General features: G+C 45.1%; 1 protein-coding gene across 7 annotated transcripts in view; it reads left to right on the top strand.

Annotated features, from left to right (window-relative positions):
- The first annotated feature begins 5,720 nt into the window (after window positions 1-5,720).
- trrap (transformation/transcription domain-associated protein) overlaps window positions 5,721-24,356 on the top strand; it is a 77,387-nt gene continuing 58,751 nt past the window's right edge. For 4 of the 7 annotated variants that reach the window (XM_023993394.2, XM_023993392.2, XM_023993393.2 and 1 more), the window contains exons 1-28: window positions 5,721-5,761; window positions 6,718-6,898; window positions 7,325-7,374; window positions 7,507-7,617; window positions 7,725-7,829; window positions 9,258-9,341; window positions 9,593-9,649; window positions 9,793-9,918; window positions 10,191-10,357; window positions 10,543-10,639; window positions 10,797-10,935; window positions 11,033-11,111; window positions 11,529-11,763; window positions 11,958-12,306; window positions 12,487-12,584; window positions 14,026-14,220; window positions 14,469-14,660; window positions 14,861-15,026; window positions 15,230-15,486; window positions 15,642-15,842; window positions 19,615-19,766; window positions 21,149-21,348; window positions 21,565-21,782; window positions 21,995-22,192; window positions 22,338-22,598; window positions 23,137-23,298; window positions 23,526-23,622; window positions 23,862-23,983. In XM_023993394.2, the coding sequence (XP_023849162.1) occupies window positions 6,799-6,898; window positions 7,325-7,374; window positions 7,507-7,617; window positions 7,725-7,829; window positions 9,258-9,341; window positions 9,593-9,649; window positions 9,793-9,918; window positions 10,191-10,357; window positions 10,543-10,639; window positions 10,797-10,935; window positions 11,033-11,111; window positions 11,529-11,763; window positions 11,958-12,306; window positions 12,487-12,584; window positions 14,026-14,220; window positions 14,469-14,660; window positions 14,861-15,026; window positions 15,230-15,486; window positions 15,642-15,842; window positions 19,615-19,766; window positions 21,149-21,348; window positions 21,565-21,782; window positions 21,995-22,192; window positions 22,338-22,598; window positions 23,137-23,298; window positions 23,526-23,622; window positions 23,862-23,983 (4,218 nt within the window). In that variant the 5' untranslated portion in view covers window positions 5,721-5,761; window positions 6,718-6,798. The remainder of the gene's footprint in view (window positions 5,762-6,717; window positions 6,899-7,324; window positions 7,375-7,506; window positions 7,618-7,724; window positions 7,830-9,257; window positions 9,342-9,592; window positions 9,650-9,792; window positions 9,919-10,190; window positions 10,358-10,542; window positions 10,640-10,796; window positions 10,936-11,032; window positions 11,112-11,528; window positions 11,764-11,957; window positions 12,307-12,486; window positions 12,585-14,025; window positions 14,221-14,468; window positions 14,661-14,860; window positions 15,027-15,229; window positions 15,487-15,641; window positions 15,843-19,614; window positions 19,767-21,148; window positions 21,349-21,564; window positions 21,783-21,994; window positions 22,193-22,337; window positions 22,599-23,136; window positions 23,299-23,525; window positions 23,623-23,861; window positions 23,984-24,356) is intronic. The other 3 variants (XM_070444942.1, XM_023993390.2, XM_023993389.2) reach the window with 2 other exon arrangements.

Raw genomic sequence — 24,356 nt, 5'->3', positions numbered from 1 at the left:
AGCTGTCCGTCTGTCCCGAGCCGTCAGAGCTGCCGTCTGTCCCGAGCCGTCAGAGCTGCCCTTCTGTCCCGAGCCGTCAGAGCTGCCCATCTGTCCCAGCCGAGACCGTCCGCACAGACAGGAGCAGCCAGAGCCGTCCGCCAGACAGGAGCAGCCAGAGCCGTCGCCAGACAGGAGCAGCCAGAGCCGTCCGCCAGACAGGAGCAGCCAGAGCCGTCCGCCAGACAGGAGCAGCCAGAGCCGTCCGCCAGACAGGAGCAGCCAGAGCCGTCCGCCAGACAGGAGCAGCCAGAGCCGTCCCGCCAGACAGGAGCAGCCAGAGCCTTCCGCCAGACAGGACCAGCCAGAGCCTTCGCCAGCCAGGACCAGCCAGAGCCAGCCAGCCAGGATCCGCCAGAGCCAGCCAGCCAGGATCCGCAGAGCCAGCCAGCCAGGATCCGCCAGAGCCAGCCAGCCAGGATCCGCCAGAGCCAGCCAGCCAGAGCCAGCCAGCCAGGATCGCCAGAGTCAGCCAGCCAGGATCCGTCCCTCAGTCCGGTGCTGCCCCTCAGTCCGGAGCTGCCCTCAGTCCGGAGCTGCCCCTCATTCCGGTGTTGCCCCTCAGTCTGGTGCTGCCCCTTAGTCCGGTGCTGCCCTTTAATCTAGTGGGGTTAATTTGGAGGAGGCTACGGAAGAGGGGATTGACTATGGTGGGGTGGGGACCACGACCAGCGCCAGAGCCGCCACCGTGGACAGACGCCCACCAGACCCTCCCCTAGAGTTTATGCTGGTGCGCCGGAGTTCACACCTTAAGGGGGGGGGTTATGTCACGTTCCTGACCTGTTTTCTTTTGTCTTGTATTTATTTAGTTGGTCAGGGCGTGAGTTGGGTGGGTTTGTCTATGTGTGATTTTCTATGTTGGGATTTTGTGTTCGGCCTGGTATGATCTCAATCAATTCTCTCATCGTTGTCCCTGATTGAGAATCATACTAAGGCAGCCGGGGTTTCACGTGTGTTTTGTGGGTGTTTGTTTCCGTGTTTGTATTCGTGCCACACGGGACTGTTGTCGGTTGTTTCATTTTGTTATTTTGTTTCATGTTAGTGTTCAGTTTCGATTTAATAAATTTCATGAGCACTACCCACTCTGCGTGTTGGTCCGATCCATGCTCCTCCTCGTCTGAGGAGGGAGAACGACTATGACGACCGTTACACAGAGGAGTTTCAGGAAGCTTGTGACCTAATGCATATACAGATAGATTGTTTGAAACCAGAAGACTAAAATAATGATGAATGATGGCTAGTGTAAATAGGAACATGATTCAGTGGTGTACAAAGTATGTCAAGAGGAGACATGCTGTGGTGCTTGAGTAATCATGTATGCAGAAACTGGGGAGTATGACAGTTACTAATTGAGAGTGAATTGTAAATAGGAAATCAATTTTGCTTGTACAACTTCTGACCAGTATTCAAGCTTGTCTAACTGCATCATGTAATACTGTAGCATTAAAGTATGTGAACAGTTTTCCCTACCTTGAACTATGGTAAAAACAGTTCTCGCTGTCTCCTAATAGCCTCCAATAACCTGCTCTTCATCCTGCCGTGTGCTGGGATCATGTTAGCAACCCTCGCCTTCATCACTGTTATAGCCTGTCGCACTAAGAATGGACACAACAACAAACCACAGGTAGGAGACTGACAGAGGCACTTGTTGAAGAATGTTAGGCCCTGTTTCAATACTCCTCCCAAAGATATGAGGCTATTCTACAACGTGTCCACAAGGGGGTGTTCTATACCTAACAAATTGACTAACAATCAACTTCAAATAATGGCCGTGGCTGTAGAAAGCACTGTCAAGCAATGTTGTGGTACTCGAGTACAAGATTCAGACTTGACTCAGACTCGACCAGTGGTGATTCGGACACGGACTCGGATTTGACCGGTAGTGACTTAGTTGTTCGATGGTGATTTGCTCAGTGTATTTGTTCTTGTTCTGTATAAAATTGTTAGGAAATGTTGAGACACTGTAGCCCTACAAACACCAAAAAAAGTGTCAGTGTAAATGTTTATATTTGTTTGTTTATTTTATTATGTTACAGATGTCTGGGTACAGTAACGCCACTTACTCCAGCATTAAAATGGAACTGCAGCCCCATCAGGACATCCCTGATATCAGTAGTGATCTGTATGTGTCCAGGGCAGAGAAAGGAGAGGTCCAAACCCTTCTGTTGCAGCAGTTTGAGATTAATATACATGTAAAGTAACCTTGAACTATAAATTATTTCACTGATGTACAAGTATACTGAACAAAAATATAAATGCAACATGCAACAATTTCAATAATATTACTGAGTTACATTTCCTGAAATCAGTCAATTGAAATATATTCATTAGGCCCTAATCTATGGATTTCACATGACTGGGGAGGGGCGCAGCCATTGGGGAGTCAGGCCCAGCCAATCAGAAGGAGTTTTTCCCCACAAAAGGTCTTTATTACACACTGAAATACTCCTCAGTTGAATCGGCTGTGCGGGGTGGCTGGTCTCTGGTCGCAGGTGAAGAAGCCGGATGTGGAGGTCCTGGGCTGGAGTGGTTACATGTGATCTGCGGTTGTGAGGCCGGTTTGATGTACTGCCAAATTCTCTAAAACAACATTGGAGGCGGTTTATGGTAGAGAAATAAACATAACATTCTTTGTCAACAGCTCCGCGAGACATTCCTGCAGTCAGCATGCCAATTGCACACTCCCTCAAAACTTGAGACATCTGTGGCATTGTGTTGTGTGACAAAACTGGTTCCAAAACATGGGACCAACACTTTACATGATGAGTTTATATTTTTGTTCAGTTTAAGTCAGGACTGAGACTAGACCACTAAGGAACACTCAACACCTCTTGGAAAGCCATTCTGGTGTGTCTTTTGCATAAACGTGTGTAATTGTCCCGCAGAAAAATAAAACCCTATCCCAGGGTTAGGTTTTCAGAACACTGATGTGGGTTTTCCACTAACTTTTTACCTGAGCTTTGCTCCTGTCATATTTTTACTTCAGTGGATACATGTTGCCCTAAGAGTTATGCAAAGTTGGTAGAATCTTATTCCAAATTATTCACATCTGTAATGGCTGCCAAAGGTGCTTCCACCAAGTGTTAACTCAGGGTGGTGGAGACTTATCCAATTACATACAGTACCAGTCAAAAGTTTAGACACACCTACTCATTCAAGGGTTTTTCTTTATGTTTACTATTTTCTACATTGTGGAATAATAGTGAAGACATCTAAACTATGAAATAACACATTTGGAATCATGTAGTAACCAAAAAAGTGTTTTATAAAATCTAAATATATTTTATATTTGAGATCCTTCAAAGTAGCCACCCTTTGCCTTGATGACAGCTTTTCACACTCTTGGCATTATCTCAACCAGCTTCACCTGGAATGCTATTCCAACAGTCTTGAAGGAGTTCCCACATATGCTTAGCACCTGTTGGCTGCTTTTCCTTCACTCTGCGGTCCAACTCATCCCAAACCATCTCAATTGGGTTGAGGTTGGGTGATTGCGGAGGTCAGGTCATCTGATGCAGCACCCATCACTCTCCTTCTTGCTCAAATGGCCCTTACACAGCCTGGAGGTGTGTTGGGTCATTGTCCTGTTGAAAAACAAATGATAGTCCCACTAAGCGCAAACCAGGTGGGATGGTGTATCGCTGCAGAATGCTGTGGTAGCCATGCTGGTTAAGTGTGCCTTGAATTCAAAATAAATCACAGACAGTGTCTCCAGCAAAGCACCATCACACCTCCTCCTCCGTGCTTCACGGTAGTAACCACACATGCAGAGATCATCCGTTCACCTACTCTGCGTCTCACAAAGACATGGCAGTTGGAACAAAAGTCTCACATTTGGACTCATCAGATCAAAGGACAGATTTCCACCGGTCTAATATGTCCATTGCTCGTGTTTCTTGGCAAAGCAAGTCTGTTCTTATTATTGGTGTCCTTTAGTAGTGGTTTCTTTGCAGCAATTCGACCATGAAGGCCTGATTCACACAGTCTCCTCTGAACAGTTGATGTTGAGATGTGTCTGTTACTTGAACTCTGTGAAGCATTTATTTGGGCTGCAATTTCTGAGGCTGGTAACTCTAATGAACTTATCCTCTGCAGCAGAGGTAACTCTGGGTCTTCCTTTCCTGTGGCGGTCCTCATGAGAGTCAGTGTCATCTTAACGCTTGATGGTTTTTGCAACTGCACTTGAAGAAACTTTCAAAGTTCTTGGAATGTTCTGTATTGACTGACCTTCATGTCTTAAAGTAATGATGGACTGTCATTTCTCTTTGCTTATTTGAGCTGTTCTTGACATAATATGGACTTGGTCTTTTACCAAATAGGGCTATCTTCTGTATACCACCCGTACCTTGTCACAACACAACTGATTGGCTCAAACGCTTTAAGAAGGAAAGAAATTCCACAAATTAACTTTTAACAAGGCACACCTGTTAATTGAAATGCATTCCAGGTGACTACCTCATGAAGCTGGTTGAGAGAATGCCACTATTGTGCAAAGCTGTCATTAAGGCAAATGATGGCTACTTTGAAGAATCTCGAATATAAAATATATTTGGATTTGTTTAACACTTTTTTGCTTACTACATGATTCCATATGTGTTATTTCATAGTTTTGACGTCTTGACTATTATTATACAATGTAGAAATTGTAAAAAATAAAGACAAACCTTTGAATGTGTAGGTGTGTCCAGACTTTTGACTGGTACTGTATATATGTATTTTTATTAATTTGGAAAATGTACTATCATTTCATTTCTAACAGTGGAGGCTGGTGGGAGAAGCTATAGGCAGACGGGCTCATTGTAATGGGTAGAATGGAATATTGGAATGGAGTCAAACATGGTATCCATACGTTTGATGTATACCGTTCCATTTATACCAATAATATATGCTGTTTAGCAGACCAATTTATCCAAAGTCATGAGTGCATACATTTTTACATGTCGGTGGTACAATGCAATGCCACTATCCTGGCATTGCAAGTGCGATGTTCTACCAAATGAGCTACAGAGGATCACATTTCTGTACTGTAGGCCCTAAATATTTTCTCAAACAGAGATGGTCTATTCCCATCTTGTGGCAAAGGATTTGTTTCAACATCTAAGCAAGGACTATAGGACTGAACTGTGCTTGCTATATTGGATATATTACTACAGGGGACATTATTCACCGTAGGCCTATAATCACAAACTGACTTCTTGTAAATTGATCTTTATAGGGGCTAATGGCCAATGCTGGCTTAAAAAAAGAAAGACATAGCTACATACTTAAAAAATATATGACACATGCATACATTGTCTATATTTATATTTTATAATTCTATGCAACCTAAACACACAGCCAGCAACAGACCCAAGTGGGCAGACCCCCAGAACTTCACGCTACATTGGCGCGCTCCACTGCATGCGTTGCGCAGTTTACCGCATAATTGTTTGCCTAGTAACAATCCGTAGAGCAGAAAAAGACCATCGAAAACGATGGTCTTACAACATCAAGCCGTTCCTGAATATCATTCCGCCAAGTACTATATTGATGAGGATTGTTGAAGGAACCTGAATATATATCACATTACGGTATTATTTATGCATATATAAAACATATGTTTCAAAGAATTGCATACGGGAATATAATTATTATCCTAGTAAAGTGCAAAAGTGTACATATATCAGACTGGCTCTCGGAGACCGGAAGTCACAGAGGTACTATTTCCTGTCTGTGCTAGTTGGTAAGTTTAAATGGGATGCTTTCTTTTTCAATTACTTTCCTTAAAATATAATGTATATTTTGCTTTGCATGCTCATTTTGGGATGATGAAGTCGTTAACTAGCGAATGCGTACTCAAAAAGTAAAAAATATATTTATTTTGTCGCCATACTAGCTAAACGGGGATGTGAGGGGTTAGCGCGAGTGGTTTCTTTCTCTTTGGGAAGCAAGCTAACGTTAGCTAGCCTGGTTACTAAACCACAGAGTTTGTCTTTGACTAAAGCATCTGATATGGTCACGTTCTAAGTTTGATTTAATGTGTGTAGTTTATAGCAGTAATTATGCGAGGATTGTCCGTGTTCGAAATATCCATATCTTACTGTTTATCTATTTTATTCTACCACTTGCATGCTATAGATTGTCATCTTTGTGTGCCTGACTTGAACTAGAGGCACGTTGCTAGTATTTTATTTAACTAGGTAAGTCAGTTAAGAACAAATTCTTATTTACAATGACAGCCTAGGAACAGTGGGTTAACTGCCTTGTTCAGGGGCAGAACAGCAGATTTTTACCTTGTCAGCTCGGGGATTCGATCTAGCAACTTTCCGGTAACTAGTCTAACCACTAGGCTACCTGCCGACCCAGTATTGTAACGACTTATAAACCAAGGGTCGTTACAGTATGTTATGCTAGCTAGTTGAATCCTAGATCCCTGTGGTTGAATAGTATACATTTCGGTCAGTTAAATTCAGCCGTACGCATTTGCTCACTGACCATAGTGCTGGAAATGGTCATACGGGGAATACATTTGTAATTTTATGAGTATACAAAGACTGCGCGGTTCCTTGCTGTCATACTATAGAGAGTTTGCCTGTTAGAGAATTGTTGACACGTTCACTTGACTTGTTTTGTATGTTAGTTACTCATGCAAATCAAATGTCATATTGTTACTGATTTCTTCCATTTTCTCACACGCAGCGCACATTTATTCTCTGTGAGATAGGTGCAGACTCTTGTCTGCTCTACACAATCGTAACCCTGTCTCTCCCGGCGGGAACCATGGCCTTCGTGCCGACCCCCAGCCCAACGGTGGTGGACCAGACAACCCTCATGAAGAAGTACCTGCAGTTTGTGGCAGCTCTCACGGACAACAACACCCGTAAGTGAATGAGAAACTATGATAGTTGAGTGTGCCATAGTCTGAGAGTCAGCATGAGCCTGAGAATTCTCCTGTGCTCAGAAACAAAATTATTTGTGTGATTTGATGTATACTGTAGCTGTAGGTGCTATTGGTGAGTTGTGGGCATAGTTATTCAGTAATCTAAGGTTTAGGTATAATCTCTACAGCAGGGGCAATGTGATGAGAGCGATATTCTTTAGTCCAGAATAAGGTACTGTGTATTTGTGAGTGAGTGACTGAGTGAGTGCGAGTGTGTCTGATAAAGTACCTTAAAACAATCTGGGCGCTGTAAGTAAAACTGATAAGATCTGAGTGTCCCTGTCTGCTAAGAGATGAGAAGTATATGATGACTCATTGTGTCATATGAACTGTTTTAATGTTGTTACTGTATCCTCCAACACTCAGCTGATGAAACAAAGTTGAAGATGATGCAGGAGGTCAGCGAGAACTTTGAGGTAAGTTTATACCATAGGATAACTAGAATGGGTATACCCATTGTCTGTGTTTCTACTACAGCTGTAAGTCGCAACACTGTTCACTTGTCTACATAATGAAAACTGGTCTTATGTTGGTGATGTCTTTTTCAGAATGTGACATCATCACCACAGTACTCCACCTTCCTGGAACACATCATCCCTCGCTTCCTTACCTTCCTCCAGGACGGAGAGGTGCAGTTCCTGCAGGAGAAGCCCACACAGGTAGGAGGACATTAAATAATTTAAATATTTATTTGCTTAAGGACAGATGCAATTTAAACATGAAGAATGCACAAGAATCAGATTCACCTTGTATTACTTTAAAACAGCAACTGAGGAAGCTAGTGCTGGAGATCATCCACCGGATCCCAACTAATGAACACCTGAGACCTCACACCAAGAACATTCTGTCTGTCATGTTTCGCTTCCTGGAGGTAAGTTGTCACTCGCGTCTATGACAGATATGATTTATGTTGCATATCGTCTTTTCAGCAGAGGCGATGTGATGAGAGCGATATGCTTTAGTCCAGAGTAAGGTACAGTGTATTTGTGATGGTGAGTGACTGACTGAGTGCGTGCGAGTGTGTCTGATAAATGTACCTTAAAACACTCTGGGCGCTGAAAGTAAAACTGATAAGATCTGAGAACGCCTGTTTGCTGAGAGATGGGAATTGTGTGGTGGTGGAATGTTCCATAGGAACCAATAGTTTCAGAAATCTATCAGAAAGGTTTTGTCCACCCCACACACACGTACTGAGTAGACAAAACATTAGGAACACCTTCCTAATATCGAGTTGCACCCCCTTTTGCCCTCAGAACCGCTTCAGTTCGTCAGCATGGACTCTATAAGATGTCGAAAGCATTCCACAGGGATGCTGGCCCATGTTGACGCCAGTGCTTCCCACGGTTGTGTTAGGTTGGCTGGATGCTCTTTGGATGGTGGACCATTCTTTTTTCTTTTTTTTTATTCTTCAAAATGTTATACCCTTTTCTCCCCAATTTTCGTGGTATCCAATCGCTAGTAATTACTATCTTGTCTCATCGCTACAAGTCCCGTACGGGCTCGGGAGAGACGAAGGTCGAAAGCCATGCGTCCTCCGAAGCACAACCCAACCAAGCCGCACTGCTTCTTAACACAGCGCGCCTCCAACCCGGAAGCCAGCCGCACCAACGTGTCGGAGGAAACACCGTGCACCTGGCCCCCTTGGTTAGCGCGCACTGCGCCCGGCCCGCCACAGGAGTCGCTGGAGCGCGATGAGACAAGGATATCCCTACTGGCCAAACCCTCCCTAACCCGGACGACGCTAGGCCAATTGTGCGTCGCCCCACGGACCCCCCGGTCGCGGCCGGCTGCGACAGAGCCTGGGCGCGAACCCAGAGACTCTGGTGGCGCAGCTAGCACTGCGATGCAGTGCCCTAGACCACTGCGCCACCCGGGAGGCCTTGGTGGACCATTCTTGACACATACGGGATACTGTTGCGTGTGAAAAACCCAGCAGCGTTTCAGTTCTAGACACACTCAAACCAGTGCGCCTGGCACCTACTACAATACCACGTTCAAAGTCACTTAAATCTTTTGTCTTGGCCATTCACCCTCTGAATGGCATACATACACAATCCATGTCTCAAGGCTTAAAAATCCTTCTTAAACCTTCCTCTCCCCTTTATCTACACTGATTGAAGTGGATTTAGAAAGTGATATCAATAAGAGATCATAGCTTTCACCTGGTCAGCCTGTCATGGAAGGTGTTCTTAATGTTTTGTGCACTCAGTGTATTTAGTCCAGATACTTATCTGTCCCTAACCTGAACTGATTGACTCAGTGTTGTCTTTGCATTGCATCGCTCGTTGTTTGCTTTCAGATTGAGAGCGAGGAGAACGTGCTGATATGCCTGCGTATCATTATTGAACTGCACAAACAGTTCCGTCCACAGATCTCTCAAGAGGTGAGAACCTTTCTATTCTCCAATCTCACTTTGTGTTGATGAACAGAAGACCTGCCTACAGTGTCTTCCCATGACTCTATCTCAATTCCTCTTTCCATTATTCCTTCTTCTCCAATGTGTTTTGAGAATAAAGCGAGGAAAGAAGATGTGAGGAATCAAGCAAAGATGAATTGTGATGGAGCCCATGTCTGGATGCTGAACTGTGCTCCTCTGATCAAGATATTAACTGTCTGCTGTAATCTTTTATTCAGATTCATCACTTTCTGGATTTTGTGAAGCAGATCTATAAGGAGCTGCCTAAAGTAGTGGTAAGACAACAGAAAAGCAGGTGGATTATTGAGTGGGGAAATGTTTGGTCCCTGAGGATGTGGGAATCATGTTCTCACTTTTGCATTCTCCTTCCCTCTTGTCTTTTTTCCCTGTCTCTGTTCTTGTCCCTGCTCTCTCTCAGGCTCGGTACTTTGAGAATCCCCAGGTGATAGCTGAGAACACTGTGCCTTCTCCTGAGATGGTGGGCATGATCACCTCAGTGTTGGTGAAGACTGCCCCCGAGAGGGAGGACAGTGAAACACGCACAGTGAGTAGACCTGTCCTGGATACTTCTATCAACTGTCTGTAACTCCTCTTATTACCACTTGGTGGTGTAGAAGAACTGGCAAAGCATCTCAGACCAGGGCTCGTTTTCCAGGTAGAAATGTAAGGCACAGAGCTCATGTGATTCATCATTGAATCATGTCTGTTCTACACAGTATATTTCTATCTGAATGTTCCATACTGTTGTACCGATCCTGAATATAGGCTGGCATTGCCCTTGCCTGACTGTCTTCTCCTGTTTATTTGTTTCTCCAGCACACCATCATCCCACGGGGGTCCCTGTCCCTGAAGGTGCTGGCTGAGCTGCCTATCATAGTGGTGCTCATGTACCAGCTGTATAAACTGAACATCCATAACGTGGTGTCTGAGTTTGTCCCCCTCATCATGAACACTATCATGCTGCAGGTTTCTCCTCAGGCCAGGTAAGAAGCCTGTGTGTGCGATTGAGTCTGTCTTGATTCTGTCTTGACAATCATAATTGTTCTTTTTGCTAAACAACCACAAGAACATGAAATGGTATTAAAGCATAAATCATTATTAAGGGTACAGTGGAATTGTTTGCTTTGTATGTAAGGAGTTATTGTAAACCCTAACATGTAACTTTCAGGCAACACAAGCTGTATAACAAGGAGCTGTATGCTGACTTTATCGCTGCTCAGATCAAGACCCTGTCTTTCCTGGCCTACATCATCCGCATTTACCAGGTACATATACCCATGTTGAGCTTTTCACTTCCTGTGCCTGTGTTCAATTTCTCATTTCCTTTTCTGTATTGTCTTTACCTGGCACATAGAGTACTTAATGCCAGTTTTTTCATGGAACTTTCTGAACTATATTGTGTTTGTGTGTCCCTCTGACCAGGACCTGGTAGGGAAGTACTCCCAGCAGATGGTAAAGGGCATGCTGCAGCTGCTGACCAACTGTCCCTCGGAGACAGCCCATCTACGCAAGGAACTGCTCATCGCTGCCAAACACATCCTCACCACAGACCTTCGCAGCCGTACGCATTGACACATGCACACACAAGCATGCACAAACAAATGCAAACTCATTCACTCAGACTAATTCTGACACTTTATTTTCATTCTGTGTTGCAGAGTTCATCCCTTGCATGGACAAACTTTTTGATGAGTCCATACTGATCGGGTCTGGCTACACAGCCCGGGAGACACTGAGGTAAGGCCACCCTCTCATCAAACACCAGCCTTCATCTTTCATTAGTCTCCATGTGAAACAAGCCGTAGCTATCAGACCTGGCAGATCTGTGGCTGGTGGAGTATAAAAAAAGGGAAAAGGTGTCTTCTAATGCTCTTTAAAGCTCCGGCACCTTCCATGTACTGATTATAAGTCGCTCTGGATAAGAGCCTTTAGTGTCTGCTAAATGACTGAGATGTTACGTAAACTGTAAAAACTTTCCATTTGATGGTGAACTCTTCTGACCTCTCCCTTCCCCTCTCTCCTGTCACTCCAGACCACTGGCCTACATGGTAGTTGGTGATTGGACTCAACCCTTTCTCCCCTACAGACAATGTAACGTAAAATGTAACCTTCTGTTTTGATAGTGGTGAACTTTTGCAACTCCTCTCCCCCCAGACCCCTGGCCTACAGCACGCTGGCAGACCTGGTGCACCACGTGCGTCAGAACCTGCCTCTCACAGACCTGTCTCTGGCCGTGCAGCTGTTTGCCAAGAACATAGATGACGAGTCTCTCCCCAGCAGCATCCAGACCATGTCCTGCAAACTTCTGCTTAACCTGGTCGACTGCATCCGCTCCAAGAGTGAACAGGAGAACGGCAACGGACGGGACATACTGATGAGAATGCTGGAAGTAAGTAAAGAGAGATGGGAAACGACAGACTGAATTATAAGGAATGGGGCATATAAGGAAATGTTGTGCCCAATCACAAATCAACTCTGCGCCTTTTATACTATCTCTAGGTTCCCCATGTAAGAAGATTATGTTCCTTTTATGATTATCAAGACATTGACTTCAATACATCTTCAATCTCCTTGTTCCTCAAGGTGTTTGTGCTGAAGTTCCACACCATCGCTCGCTACCAGCTCGCAACCATCTTCAAGAAGTGCAAGCCCCAGTCAGAGATGGGTGTGGTCGAACCTCAGGGGGCGCTACCCGGTGTCCCCACAACTCCTGCCCTCCCAGCCACCCCTGTCCTCCCTGCCCTGCCTCCCCTTGCGCCCCCTAACCCCGTCACCCCCGCCCCTCCCGCCCCCGCCACCCCCTTCGACCGGCTGGGAGAGAAGGAGGACAAGCAGACATTCCAGGTGTCGGACTGTCGCAGCCTGGTGAAGACACTGGTCTGTGGGGTGAAGACCATCACCTGGGGAATCACTTCCTGCAAGGCTCCTGGAGGTGAGGAGCCAGAAAAATGGCCCTTATATTACACTCAGAGGAGAAATGGACACTTGAGTTACGATGTCAAGATTGACCCTTTTTCCCCCATTGATTTCCATCCTCATTTCATGGAGATAACTCAGGATAAACTAACATCACTGATTGCTTACCACTCCTATTGTGTGTTCTGTGTTGCAGAGGCCCAGTTCATTCCTAACAAGCAGCTTCAGCCCAAGGAGACTCAGATCTACATCAAGCTGGTGAAATACGCAATGCAGGCCTTGGACATCTACCAGGTATAACTGCCAGTGTACCAGTAGGGCTTTGTCTTATGGAGATATAATTATATAGCCATACATTATACATGTATACATTACACTGTGTATAAGAGAGCTCCACTGACCTCTTAGCTAGCTACAGATTGATCAGGATATAACCAGATAGAAAACTCTGGGTCATACCACTATATACTGTACATGTGTATACCAGCTCTCTTCCCCCTCCAGGCTAGGTACATTGCCCATGGTGTAACCAGGGCCATACAATGTAGATACTCCAGGTCGTACCACTATCAAGTCCAGGGTGTAACAAGAGCCATACAGTGTATATACTTGTTAATATCAGCTCCCCGTCCGCCCTCGGCTACAGATTACTCGGGGTTACCATAATATAACAGCTCCCCCTCTCCTGGCTAGGTACAGATTGATCAGGGTTGCTGTAATAACCGTAATATAACAGCGCCCCACCATCAGGCTTGCTTTAATAGCCATAATATAACAGCGCCCCACCCCCCTCTCCTGGCTAGGTACAGGGTACAGATAGATCAGGGTTGATGTAATAACTGTAATATAACAACGCCCCACCTCTCTGGCTAGGTACCACGTCGAGATTGATAGGGTGCCTGTTACCGTAAAATACAGGCCACGGGGGGGGGGGGGCCGAGGTGGGGGCGGGTGTAATATTAAGAAGCGCCCACCACCTCTCCTGGCTAGGTACATGGTACAGATAGATCAGGGTTGATGTAATAACTGTAATATAACAACGCCCACCCCCCTCTCCTGGCTAGGTACAGGGTAAGATAGATCAGGGTTGTGTAATAACATGTAATATAAAAACGGCCCACCTCTTCCTGGCTAGGTACAGGGTACAGATAGATCAGGGTTGATGTAATAACTGTAATATAACAACGCACCCCCTCTCCTGGCTAGGTACAGGGTACAGATAGATCAGGGTTGTGTAATAACTGTAATATAACAGCGCCCATCCCCCTCTCCTGGCTAGGTTAAAGGGTACAGATAGATCAGGTTGATGTAATACTGTAATATACAACGCCCCACCCCTCTCCTGGCTAGGTACAGGGTAAGATGATCAGGGTTGTTTGTAATAACTGTAATATAACAACGCCACCCCCTCTCCTGGCTAGGTACAGGGTAAGATAGATAGGGTTGATGTAATAACTGTAATATAAAAGCCACCGCCTCTCCTGGCTAGGTACAGGGTACAGATAGATCAGGGCAGGGTACAGATAGATCAGGGTTGCTGTAATAACTGTAATATAACAGTGCCCCACCCCCCTCTCCTGGCTAGGTACAGGGTACAGATAGATCAGGGTTGATGTAATAACTGTAATATAACAACGCCCCATCCCCCTCTCCTGCCTAGGTACAGGGTACAGATAGATCAGGGTTGCTGTAATAACTGTAATATAACAATGCCCCACCCCCCTCTCCTGGCTAGGTACAGATTGCCAACAACCAGCAGACGTACATCAGAGTGGCTAACTGTCAGACGGTGCGTATGAAGGAGGAGAAGGAGGTGCTGGAGCACTTTGCTGGGGTCTTCACCATGATGAACCCCCTCACCTTCAAGGAGATCTTCCAGACCACAGTCCCCTACATGGTGGAGAGGATCTCCAAGAACTACGCCCTGCAGGTAACCACACTCTCTGGTGGTGTGTCCTAAATGGCACCTTGTTTGCAATGTAGTGCACTACTTTTGTTCAGGGCTCTAAGAGCAATTTCAGATCTGGGTTTAATTGAACATTTCGGGCCGGTTTCCCGGACCCAGATTAAGTCTAGTCCTAGACTAAAGATAACTTTCAATGAAATGTGTGTATGTTTTTAAAGGATTGGTTTTGTTTGGGGACTAATGTGTAAACCCTCCCCATCTCCTTTTTCCAGATCGTGGCTAACTCGTTCCTTGCTAACCTGTCTACGTCGGTCCTGTTTGCCACGATCCTGGTGGAGTACCTTCTGGAGAGACTACCTGAGATGGGCTCCAACGTAGAGCTGTCCAACCTCTACCTCAAGCTATTCAAACTGGTTTTCGGATCTGTCTCGCTGTTCGCTGCTGAGAACGAGCAGATGCTCAAGGTTAGGGTGATGTTTATTTTCATAAATCGTGTAGCATAGTTTCGATGCCTCTTCCTCTTGGAAGCCATGTCCTAAATTGACAATGGTTGTTTAGATAACTATCCTGACTGAATTGAAATGCAGAGGAAACAACATTGGTCTTGTCTGAAGGCTAAATTGTATCGATGTCAAACACAAATCATGTCTCTTCCTTCCCCCAGCCCCACCTCCACAAGATAGTGAACAGCTCCATGGAACTGGCACAGTCTGCTAAGGAACCATACAACTACTTCCTGCTTCTCAGGGCTCTCTTCCGTTCAATTGGTGGAGGCAGCCATGACCTGCTTTACCAGGAGTTCCTGCCCCTACTACCCAACCTGCTGCAGGGTAGTTTGCGCCACACACAAAAAATAAATTCCAATATTGTTTTGTAGCTTTTAAAGTTAGTAGCATGTCTTTTAATATGCACTGATCTGAAGACACAGGATAGATGGGTAAAAAAAAACATGGTGGATGCCAAGCAGGAATTTGCTTTACAGCACGTCTCCAGTCCTCTCTCCTCACTTTCGCCTTCGCTCTCCTTACACCAGGCCTCAACATGCTCCAGAGTGGTCTCCATAAGCAGCACATGAAGGATCTGTTTGTGGAGCTGTGTCTGACGGTGCCTGTGAGGTTGAGCTCCCTGCTGCCCTACCTGCCCATGCTGATGGACCCGCTGGTCTCTGCTCTGAATGGCTCCCAGACGCTGGTCAGCCAGGGCCTCCGCACCCTGGAGCTCTGTGTGGACAACCTGCAGCCAGACTTCCTCTACGATCATATACAGCCTGTCAGAGCAGAGCTTATGCAGGTAAGGACGTACACACGGATGCAGGCACAAATACAAGCAAGCAAACACAACAGAAGCGTGCCCACACACATCCCTTCCCCCCCACATTCAATCTATACACACATCCCAGTCTCTGCTTTCACTTCCTAACCTTTGACCCCTCTTCCCCCCTCTAGGCGTTGTGGCGGACGCTGCGTAACCCAGCTGAGACCATCAGCCATGTGGCGTACCGGGTGCTGGGGAAGTTTGGCGGCAGCAACAGGAAGATGCTGAAGGAATCCCAGAGACTGCAGTACGTGGTGACTGAGGTTCAGGGACCCAGCATCAAGGCAGAGTTCACTGACTGCAAGGCCTCTATACAACTGCCCATGGAGAAGGTATGTGACTTGTCGGGCATTACGGGTGTGAATGGGGCTTGGTATGGTAGCCATTTAGGATTATAGTAGTGGTTAAGGTATTCGACTGTGCTGTGTTGGGCAGTAAGTCACAAAGCAAAACTCTAGTGAGCAACATTTTTTTAATCTAGGCAAGAGACCACTTCAAAACCCTTCCGTTAATTCCACTTATCCACCCCTTTCTCCTTTTCTATTTCAATGTGATTACAAAGAAGAGAAAGTAGTTAGAGAACAGTGGAAGTAGCGAGAATAAGGGTGATCGTTCCTCTGAGGGTTAATGAATCCCTGTCAGAGTTGAGCTTCTCTCTGTGAGAGAAGACTGTCTTCCCCATGTAATTAAAGACATCATGCGTCCTTATGGGCTCCTCATCTCTGCTCCAGGCATGAATAATCAATCTACAGAACCCTGGATGAAGACGCATTATTTGCTTTCTAATGACTCTATCTCTGTCTGCTAATAGTGAAACACACATGCACACTGTCATTTTTGTAATTGAGTTGACGCTCCAAAGATGGATGCCACAGTCCCCTTTCTCTAGAATTCCGTAGCTTAATGGTATTTACATCATTTGTCTTATCCTGAAATTTATTTGGATGGTAATGACTAGAAGGACGGTGTTTTTTCCTCTATAGAGCTCACCAGCTTGTAGTCTTAAAATCCGGAAATGAGTTATCTCTGGTTCGTTCTGCCATCTCTATGGGGAAAATGAATGGGGATTTTGGATAAATGCCGAAAATAAGGTCTGAGGTGAGGTTTACCACAGACCTTATTTTTGGCGTTTATCCCCCCCAAAAAAGAAAAAACTATTAATTTCCCTATAGGCTTTGACCAAAGAGCCGTGGCGGAGTTAGTGCCTACAAAAAGACACCATTGCTATTGACCATTCTCACAAATTTTCTCCCTTTGTCCCCTTCTTTTCCTGCTCTCTCTTCTCCCACTTTCCCTCATCCTCTTTATCTCCGCCGGCTGCCTCTCTCTCCCCTGCCTCCTCCTTTTGAAGTGAGACACTCTGTCTATTTAAAGCGTCTGAGTCTCTCGTTATTCAAAACACTTTCTAATGTCTTTGTCTTTATATCTATGTACTTTGTTGAGATGGGATGAGTGCATGTCAGCCAGTAGCAGTGTAGCCCTAATGTGCTGACAGGGCTAAGCCAGTAGAATTCAATTATGCACTCTCCTCCTCTTCTCCTTCCTCTTCCACCAGACAGACCATCCCTCTCGCTTGTTCTTTCTCCCTCGCTCCTCTCTCTGAGTGGCGTTAATTAGTTCATTTTCTCCCTCTAAGTGTCCGGCCCGCATTGGTTTGTCAGATCATAATCTGGCAGTTGAAATGGCTTCTGCTGGGCTCGGGCCCGGCACCATGTGTAGAGTTTCTTTCTCCATGACAGGTTACGCATAGCGCTGATCTCAGGCATGAGTTAAACACACTGTCTGAGTGCAGCAGGGTTGTTATTCTACACAGGGTACAGGGCTCCAGTCTGCAACCATTTTGTCGCATTTTGTGACACTGTTACTTGTCTGTGCGAGTTAGGGTTAGATAAAATTCAAAAATTCTCCCAGATGTGACTAATTTATGTGTACAATGGATATATTCAAATATATTTAAGGCTGTGTCTCGCTAATTGATTGTACAATGTAAACACATAATATTATGGTTTGAGTGTGTGATATGGGAATAAATGTTTTTATTTAAATTTTGACATTATGAAGAACCTTTTATAAACAATGGCAACACTGCCATGTTGATCTGCGCCTTGCTGTTGGAAAACCAGATTAGTGTCTGACTTTTGGCTGTCGCAGATGCACCTCACCCGACTTCGCTCCCTGACTTTTGTCTACAGTCGGTTACTTTAGTCTTACCATTTTTAAACACGCCCAATATATGCGGTGCTGCTCGTGAATTTGACTTCATCATTTTAACGGTAATCTCAATTTGACCCGCCAGATTCAGACGCTTGAAAACATCAACACTACAACTGAACATAATTCATGATTGGTTTTTATTTTAGTTGGTTAGAGCCAAAGATTATAAGTTTTATGTTTTCAAATGGGTTTGTTCATTTTATTTCCATTTACTCACGTGTTCTTGTTCTTCTTTTTTTAGTTTACTATAACCTTGGCTCAAAGCACCCTGTTTTACGATCATGATATCTGATATGGCTTTGAAATGTGGAGTGCATGGGGAATTGCGTATTGGCCATTGCAAAGTTTCTTTTTAGGACATTGCGTTTGCTGTTATTGTGCCTACTAGAAGAAGGTGTTATATTTAGAGTTGGCCATCTAGATCACGTGTTTTGAGTTTCCACTTCCTCAGGTGGTGAATTAGCACATTGAATTAGGCCTATACAGTATTTAATAATGTTAGTGAACATAAAGATTAAGGCAACAAAAAAACAGAATATTCTGGAGCCCTATTTTGACAGTAAAATATAACAAAACCTATCTCTGGATATACCAAAAACATTCACTGCATTAGGTTTAGAATCATTCATTCCTGCTTTGACATGTTAGATGTAACACCTTATTTATTGAATACAATCTCAGTAGTCGATTAGCCTTCTTAATAAGGCATTGGGAATTACTTGATCACTTTCACAAGATGATGACTTGAATGTATTCTTTTGTGTGATGCAGATTTCAATTTTTGTGTGGGGGGGGGCACCAAATCATGGGGAAATGTTAGTCTTGAGCCCTGGGGTATTTATAGTTCTACACAGATTATTTTAAGTTTCAATTGATTATATTATATTACATTTGTTAACTTGGTTCAAAGGGTTGTTTTGAGAAGTGCTGAGCGAATAACCAAAATGTTAGTTATATTTCTGTTTTTAAACAACTAATTGATGAACATCAGTTCAATTATTTGAATTCCATTTCCTTCTGGTTTTTCTGTAAGCTCAATGCGCACATTGCGTAGTTTCTATAGCGGTAAATCTGTACTAGGGAGTTGTAGTTTCCAACAGGACAAAATGCTACATAGTTTCGCTCAGAGAACCTGAAACTACAATGACCATAATCCATTGCGTGCCGGTCTGTGTGTTTCTTTAACGCCTGTTATAGTAGTGTCAGGCAGACCCTGAGAGAAGAGACAGAAGAATGTGTGATCGAGAGGGATAGAAAGCTGTTGTTTTGAGTTAGATCATGTATTTTCAGGTAGAGATAAGTGATTGATAGTTGGTATTCGGCAGTCATAAAAGTATGCATTATTTACTTTGAAGAACTACTAAAATAGTGATTTTGTCAGACAAAGTAGGCAGCAGCTCTATAGAGATGAGATGATGACTTGGAATGAAATAATATCATATAAAACCATTTTAATATACACAACTGAAATATTTGATTAAAGTAGGCCCTAAGTAATGTGAATAAATGATGGTTAATACGTGATAAGCAGTAATGGACAGTCACTACCATCATGAGGCTTTTATTCATTGTTTGATTCTGTTACAGCATTCAACCCACACAATGCATTTCATGTAAAAAACAACAAAAATCGAAAACCGTGATTATTTAAAAAATAATCAAACCGAACCGACTTCAAAAAGCACTATTCACTCAACACTAGTGTTGAACATTTACATTTGGTTTTACTGCGTGTCAAGTGTCCTTTGTAAGTTGACAAAAACCAGCTCTTTCATCTTATAATGAATCCACCATGGTCAATTAAATGATTTACTGTAGGATCTTATTTTGAAGCCTTGTCTGTATGGATGTTGGAAGGTAAACCTCTCTCTGTGTGTGTTTCCCCTGCAGGCTATAGAGACGGCTCTGGATTGTCTGAAGAGTGCCAACACGGAGCCGTACTACAGACGGCAGGCCTGGGAGGTCATCAAGTGTTTCCTGGTTGCCATGACAAGCCTGGACGACAACAAACACGCCCTGTACCAGCTACTGGCTCACCCCAAGTAAGACTACACACACACCCATAACCCCATATGACTTGAGGTCTTTCTCCCTCTGCCCTAATTAATCTCCATATATCCCCCTCTCCATCCCTCCCTTCCACTTTGCCCCTCCTCTCTCATATCTTCCATCACGTGTTAAGCTGCTTCATCAGCTCTGTCTGAAGTGTTACAGCTGCTGATTACTGATAGATGCTTCGGCAGAGAGAGACAGAGGGGAGAGTGGGTCTCATTACTATCATTGATCCTCACCAGGGGCTAATTGACTTTCCCCTCTCTGTTTACACTCCTCCCTGCTCCACACAGTCGTCCCCCCCCCACCTCTGTCAGATGTTTTGATTCATGACTTCTGTTCTCTCTCTGTCTTACCGGTTGGTCACTGTGAAAAGGGCCTTTCAGTGAACAGCATCAGCTTTTCTTTAATATCACCAAATGCCAAGAAGTGAGAATGGAGCTCCATCAGAGTGGCAGGGGCTGTAAATGAACAGAAATTTCTGGCAGTCTTAACTGCCCCCCCCTCCCCTAAATCCCTCCCGCCTCTTCTCCCCTCTCAGCCTCTCCCTCTCCTAAAGCAAAAGTATTTTAAATGGTGATAATGAAATGGAGCAATCCATCAGGGGTAGCCATGGCATCTGGCATTATAAAACATAAGCTCAAGCATGGAGAAAACAGCCTCTCAATCAAACCAACCCGTCCCCTTCAGCAGGGCTAAATAACAACACACCAAGCTGTCCCCTTTAGCAGGGCTATATAACAACACACACCAAGCTGTCCCCTTCAGCAGGGCTATATAATAACACACACCAAGCTGTCCCCTTCAGCAGGGCTATATAATAACACACACCAAGCTGTCCCCTTCAGCAGGGCTATATAACAACACACACCAAGTTGTCCCCTTCAGCAGGGCTATATAACAACACACACCAAGCTGTCCCCTTCAGCAGGGCTATATAACAATACACACCAAGCTGTCCCCTTCAGCAGGGCTAAATAACAACACAGCCTTGTGAGAGAGTCGGGGGAGACGGGGAGGCAGATACCAACCAGTCAGGCACAAAGACTGTCTCTGTCTGTCGGTCCTCAGGGTTATTAGGCACTGGCAGAGACAACAGATGATTTACCGCAGGATAAAAACATGATGTGACTGGCCCTGTAAATGATGCATTACAGTTTTAATGTCATATGATCCAGTGTTTCCCGTATATGCATTCAGCAGCTGCGCACAGCCGTTGCTAAATCTTGGCCGCCACTAACTCTCCCCTCCTGAAAATAATCCTAGGGGAAACACTGAGGAAAATGTTAATGGGAGTGTTTTGTCATTTGCTTTTGTCTATTGAATGTCCTATGGCGGCATGTTCATTTAGTGTGTTTTGCGGTGTGTCCAGTTTCACAGAGAAGTGGATCCCTAGTGTGATCATCTCCCACCGCTACAAGGCCCAGGACACACCGGCCCGCAGGACTTTTGAACAGGCACTGACCGGTGCATTCATGTCTGCTGTCATTAAGGACCTCCGCCCCAGCGCTCTGCCCTTTGTGGCCAGCCTCATCAGACACTACACCATGGTGGCTGTCGCTCAGCAGTGTGGTGAGAGAATGAATCTTTCTCTCTGCTCTCTCCCTGTGTTTTTGTCCCACTCAGATTTTGGACATGACCATCTCTCCACCCTTCTCTTCTTTTCTCTAATTTGGCTGGAAGCTCTCCAGCTCTTTGTCTCTGTCCTTCGGTATCTCATTCTCTCACTCTTTTCTCCTCCTTTTCTATGCTCCTCATGGTTGTTGTGTTGGTCTCCCCCACCCCCAGGTCCGTTCTTGCTGCAGTGCTACCAGTTGGGCAGCCAGCCCAACACAGCTATGTTCCACAGTGAGGAGAACGGTTCTAAGGGCATGGATCCGCTGGTTCTGATCGACGCCATCGCCATCTGCATGGCCTACGAGGAAAAGGAGCTGTGTAAAATAGGAGAGGTGGCTCTGGCTGTTATCTTCGATGTAGCCTCCATCATCCTGGGGTCCAAGGAGAGGGTGAGAAAGGGGGCTTGGGGGTTTACCAGTGGGATTGCATCACTTTAATGCGTGTTGGTGGTGATTTCTAAAAATGTATATGTTTTAAGTAGGATGTGAACTCTTGATTACTGTAAGTGTTTTCAATTTTGTCTGTGAATAAGTGCTTGCTATGAGTTAATTCTGCTAATCTTTCTATTCCCCCTCGTCTCCCTTCTCGTCTCCGTCCCCAGGCGTGCCAGCTGCCTCTGTTCTCATACATCGTGGAGCGTCTGTGTGCATGCTGCTATGAGCAGGCCTGGTACGCCAAGCTGGGCGGTGTTGTGTCCATTAAGTTCCTGATGGAGAGACTACCTCTCATCTGGGTCTTGCAGAACCAACTCACCTTCCTCAAGGCTCTGCTCTTTGTCATGATGGATCTCACTGGAGAGGTACAGTTACCTGAGTTAACCAACTGTTGCAGACACTAGTTGTCTGATTTGTGTTGACACACAGGTTTAAAACAATCAAATCAAGAAAAATGTGTTTACGGGGAGGGTAAAAACAATAATTAAATATATAAAGTTTGACCTCCAGGTGTCTAATGGTGCAGTAGCCATGGCGAAGACCACTCTGGAGCAGCTCCTGGTCCGTTGTGCCACCCCTCTGAAGGATGAGGAGAAGACTGAGGAGCTGCTGGCTGCTCAGGACAAGTCCTTCCACATGGTCACCCATGACCTGGTGAGAGAGGTCACCTCCCCCAACTCCACGGTCAGGAAGCAGGCCATGCACTCCCTGCAGGTGCTAGCTCAGGTCACCGGGAAGAGTGTCACCATCATCATGGAGCCACACAAAGAGGTGGGTCTAAGATGCCGTACCAGAGTTTTGTGGCACATTTTGTATTTATTATGGATCCCCATTAGCTGCTGCCTACTCTTCCTGGGGTCCGGCAGAATTAAAGCAGTTATACAATTTTTAAAACATTACAATACTTTCATTACAGAATTCACCATGCACTGTGTGTCATCAGGCTCCTACTCTACTACCAAATATCTACAACACAAAATCCATGTGCACATGTGCGTATGTTATCGTGTGTATGTATGCATTCACCATCATAGAAATTGAATGGGTAAAACAGGATTTTTCGTAGCTCATAAATTGGTGACTGTTAGGCAGTGGTAGATATGGTCTTCCCTCTACACATGCTACAGATATTGGGACGAAGGTCTTGGTGATCATTACCAACTGGTTAACAAGAATGGAGTCACGGATGCCATTTCAAGTGCACTACACAAACTAACCTTGTGTGTAACCCCAGGTGTTACAGAATGTAACCCCCCCCCCCNCCCCCCCAAGAAGCACCTGTTTGATTTATAACCCCTCCCACCCACAGGTGTTACAGGACATGATCCCCCCTAAGAAACACCTGCTGCGCCACCAGCCGGCCAACGCCCAGATCGGCCTGATGGAGGGCAATACCTTCTGCACCACCCTGCAGCCACGCCTCTTCACCATGGACCTCAACGTCATGGAGCACAAGGTCTTCTACACAGAGGTGAGAGCTCATGGCATAGCCATGGCAACGGACTGAAAGGAATAGTTTATCTCAAAGTCAAACGTTTATCATAGGTTTTGTTTTCATACCTTAAAAGTGGTCTAGCCAATAATTATCACAAACTGTTGAAAACAATTTGCCCTTTTGAGTTAACAATGTATTGAGTTGACTCTGTATTTCCATCCCCTATTGATCCGTATTGATTCCATTTCTTGCTCTTTCTCCAGCTGTTGAATCTGTGTGAGGCTGAGGACGCTGCTCTGATGAAACTGCCCTGCTATAAGAGCCTGCCCTCTCTGGTTCCCCTGCGCATCGCTGCCCTTAGTGAGTACATGACAGGAATCCGAGTACTTACTACACTGAAGGACTCCAAATAATTCAGCCATTCAACATGTAGAACAAACAAGTATATCACAATCAACTTGACAAAATGGGAACAACATTCTTTCTTATTCTGCTTTGTTCGTCATCTACTATTCTACAGCATCTCAAAACAAATGTGTTAATCCAGCGTTTTGTCTTTTATAAAGCAGTAAATTGACAGTTGTTCTCTGTCTGCATAGATGCCCTGGCAGCTTGTAACTACCTGCCTCAGTCCAGAGAGAAGATCATTGCTGCCCTGTTCAAAGCTCTCAACTCTACCAACTCTGAACTGCAGGAGGCAGGAGAGGCCTGTATGAGGAAGGTTAGTATATTACACACCTCCCAGGTAGCCTAGCCGTTAAGAGCGTTGGTTCAATTCCCTGAGCCGGCAAGGTGTAAAAATCTGCTGTTCTGCCCTTGAGCAAGGCAGTCAGCCCCAACAACTGACGATGTGGATTTTAAGGCAGCCCCACGCACCTCTGATTCAGAGGGTTTGGGTTAAATACGGAGGACATATTTTGGTTGAAGGCATTCAGTTGTGCAACTTATTAGGTGTCCTCCCTTCCCTTCTCCCTTCTTTTATCCTCATCACCTCATTCATCCCTTTCTTATTTCTCTTCCTTGATCGCCTTATTGCACACCTTTTTCTCCCTCGATCACAAAATCATTGATGAATGTCTTCTACATGTGCCTCT

Source organism: Salvelinus sp. IW2-2015, linkage group LG8, assembly GCF_002910315.2.
Source record: "Salvelinus sp. IW2-2015 linkage group LG8, ASM291031v2, whole genome shotgun sequence".
NCBI lineage: Eukaryota > Metazoa > Chordata > Actinopteri > Salmoniformes > Salmonidae > Salvelinus > Salvelinus sp. IW2-2015.
Note: the sequence above shows the minus strand (reverse complement) of the source record. Positions and strands in the feature narration are given on the sequence as shown.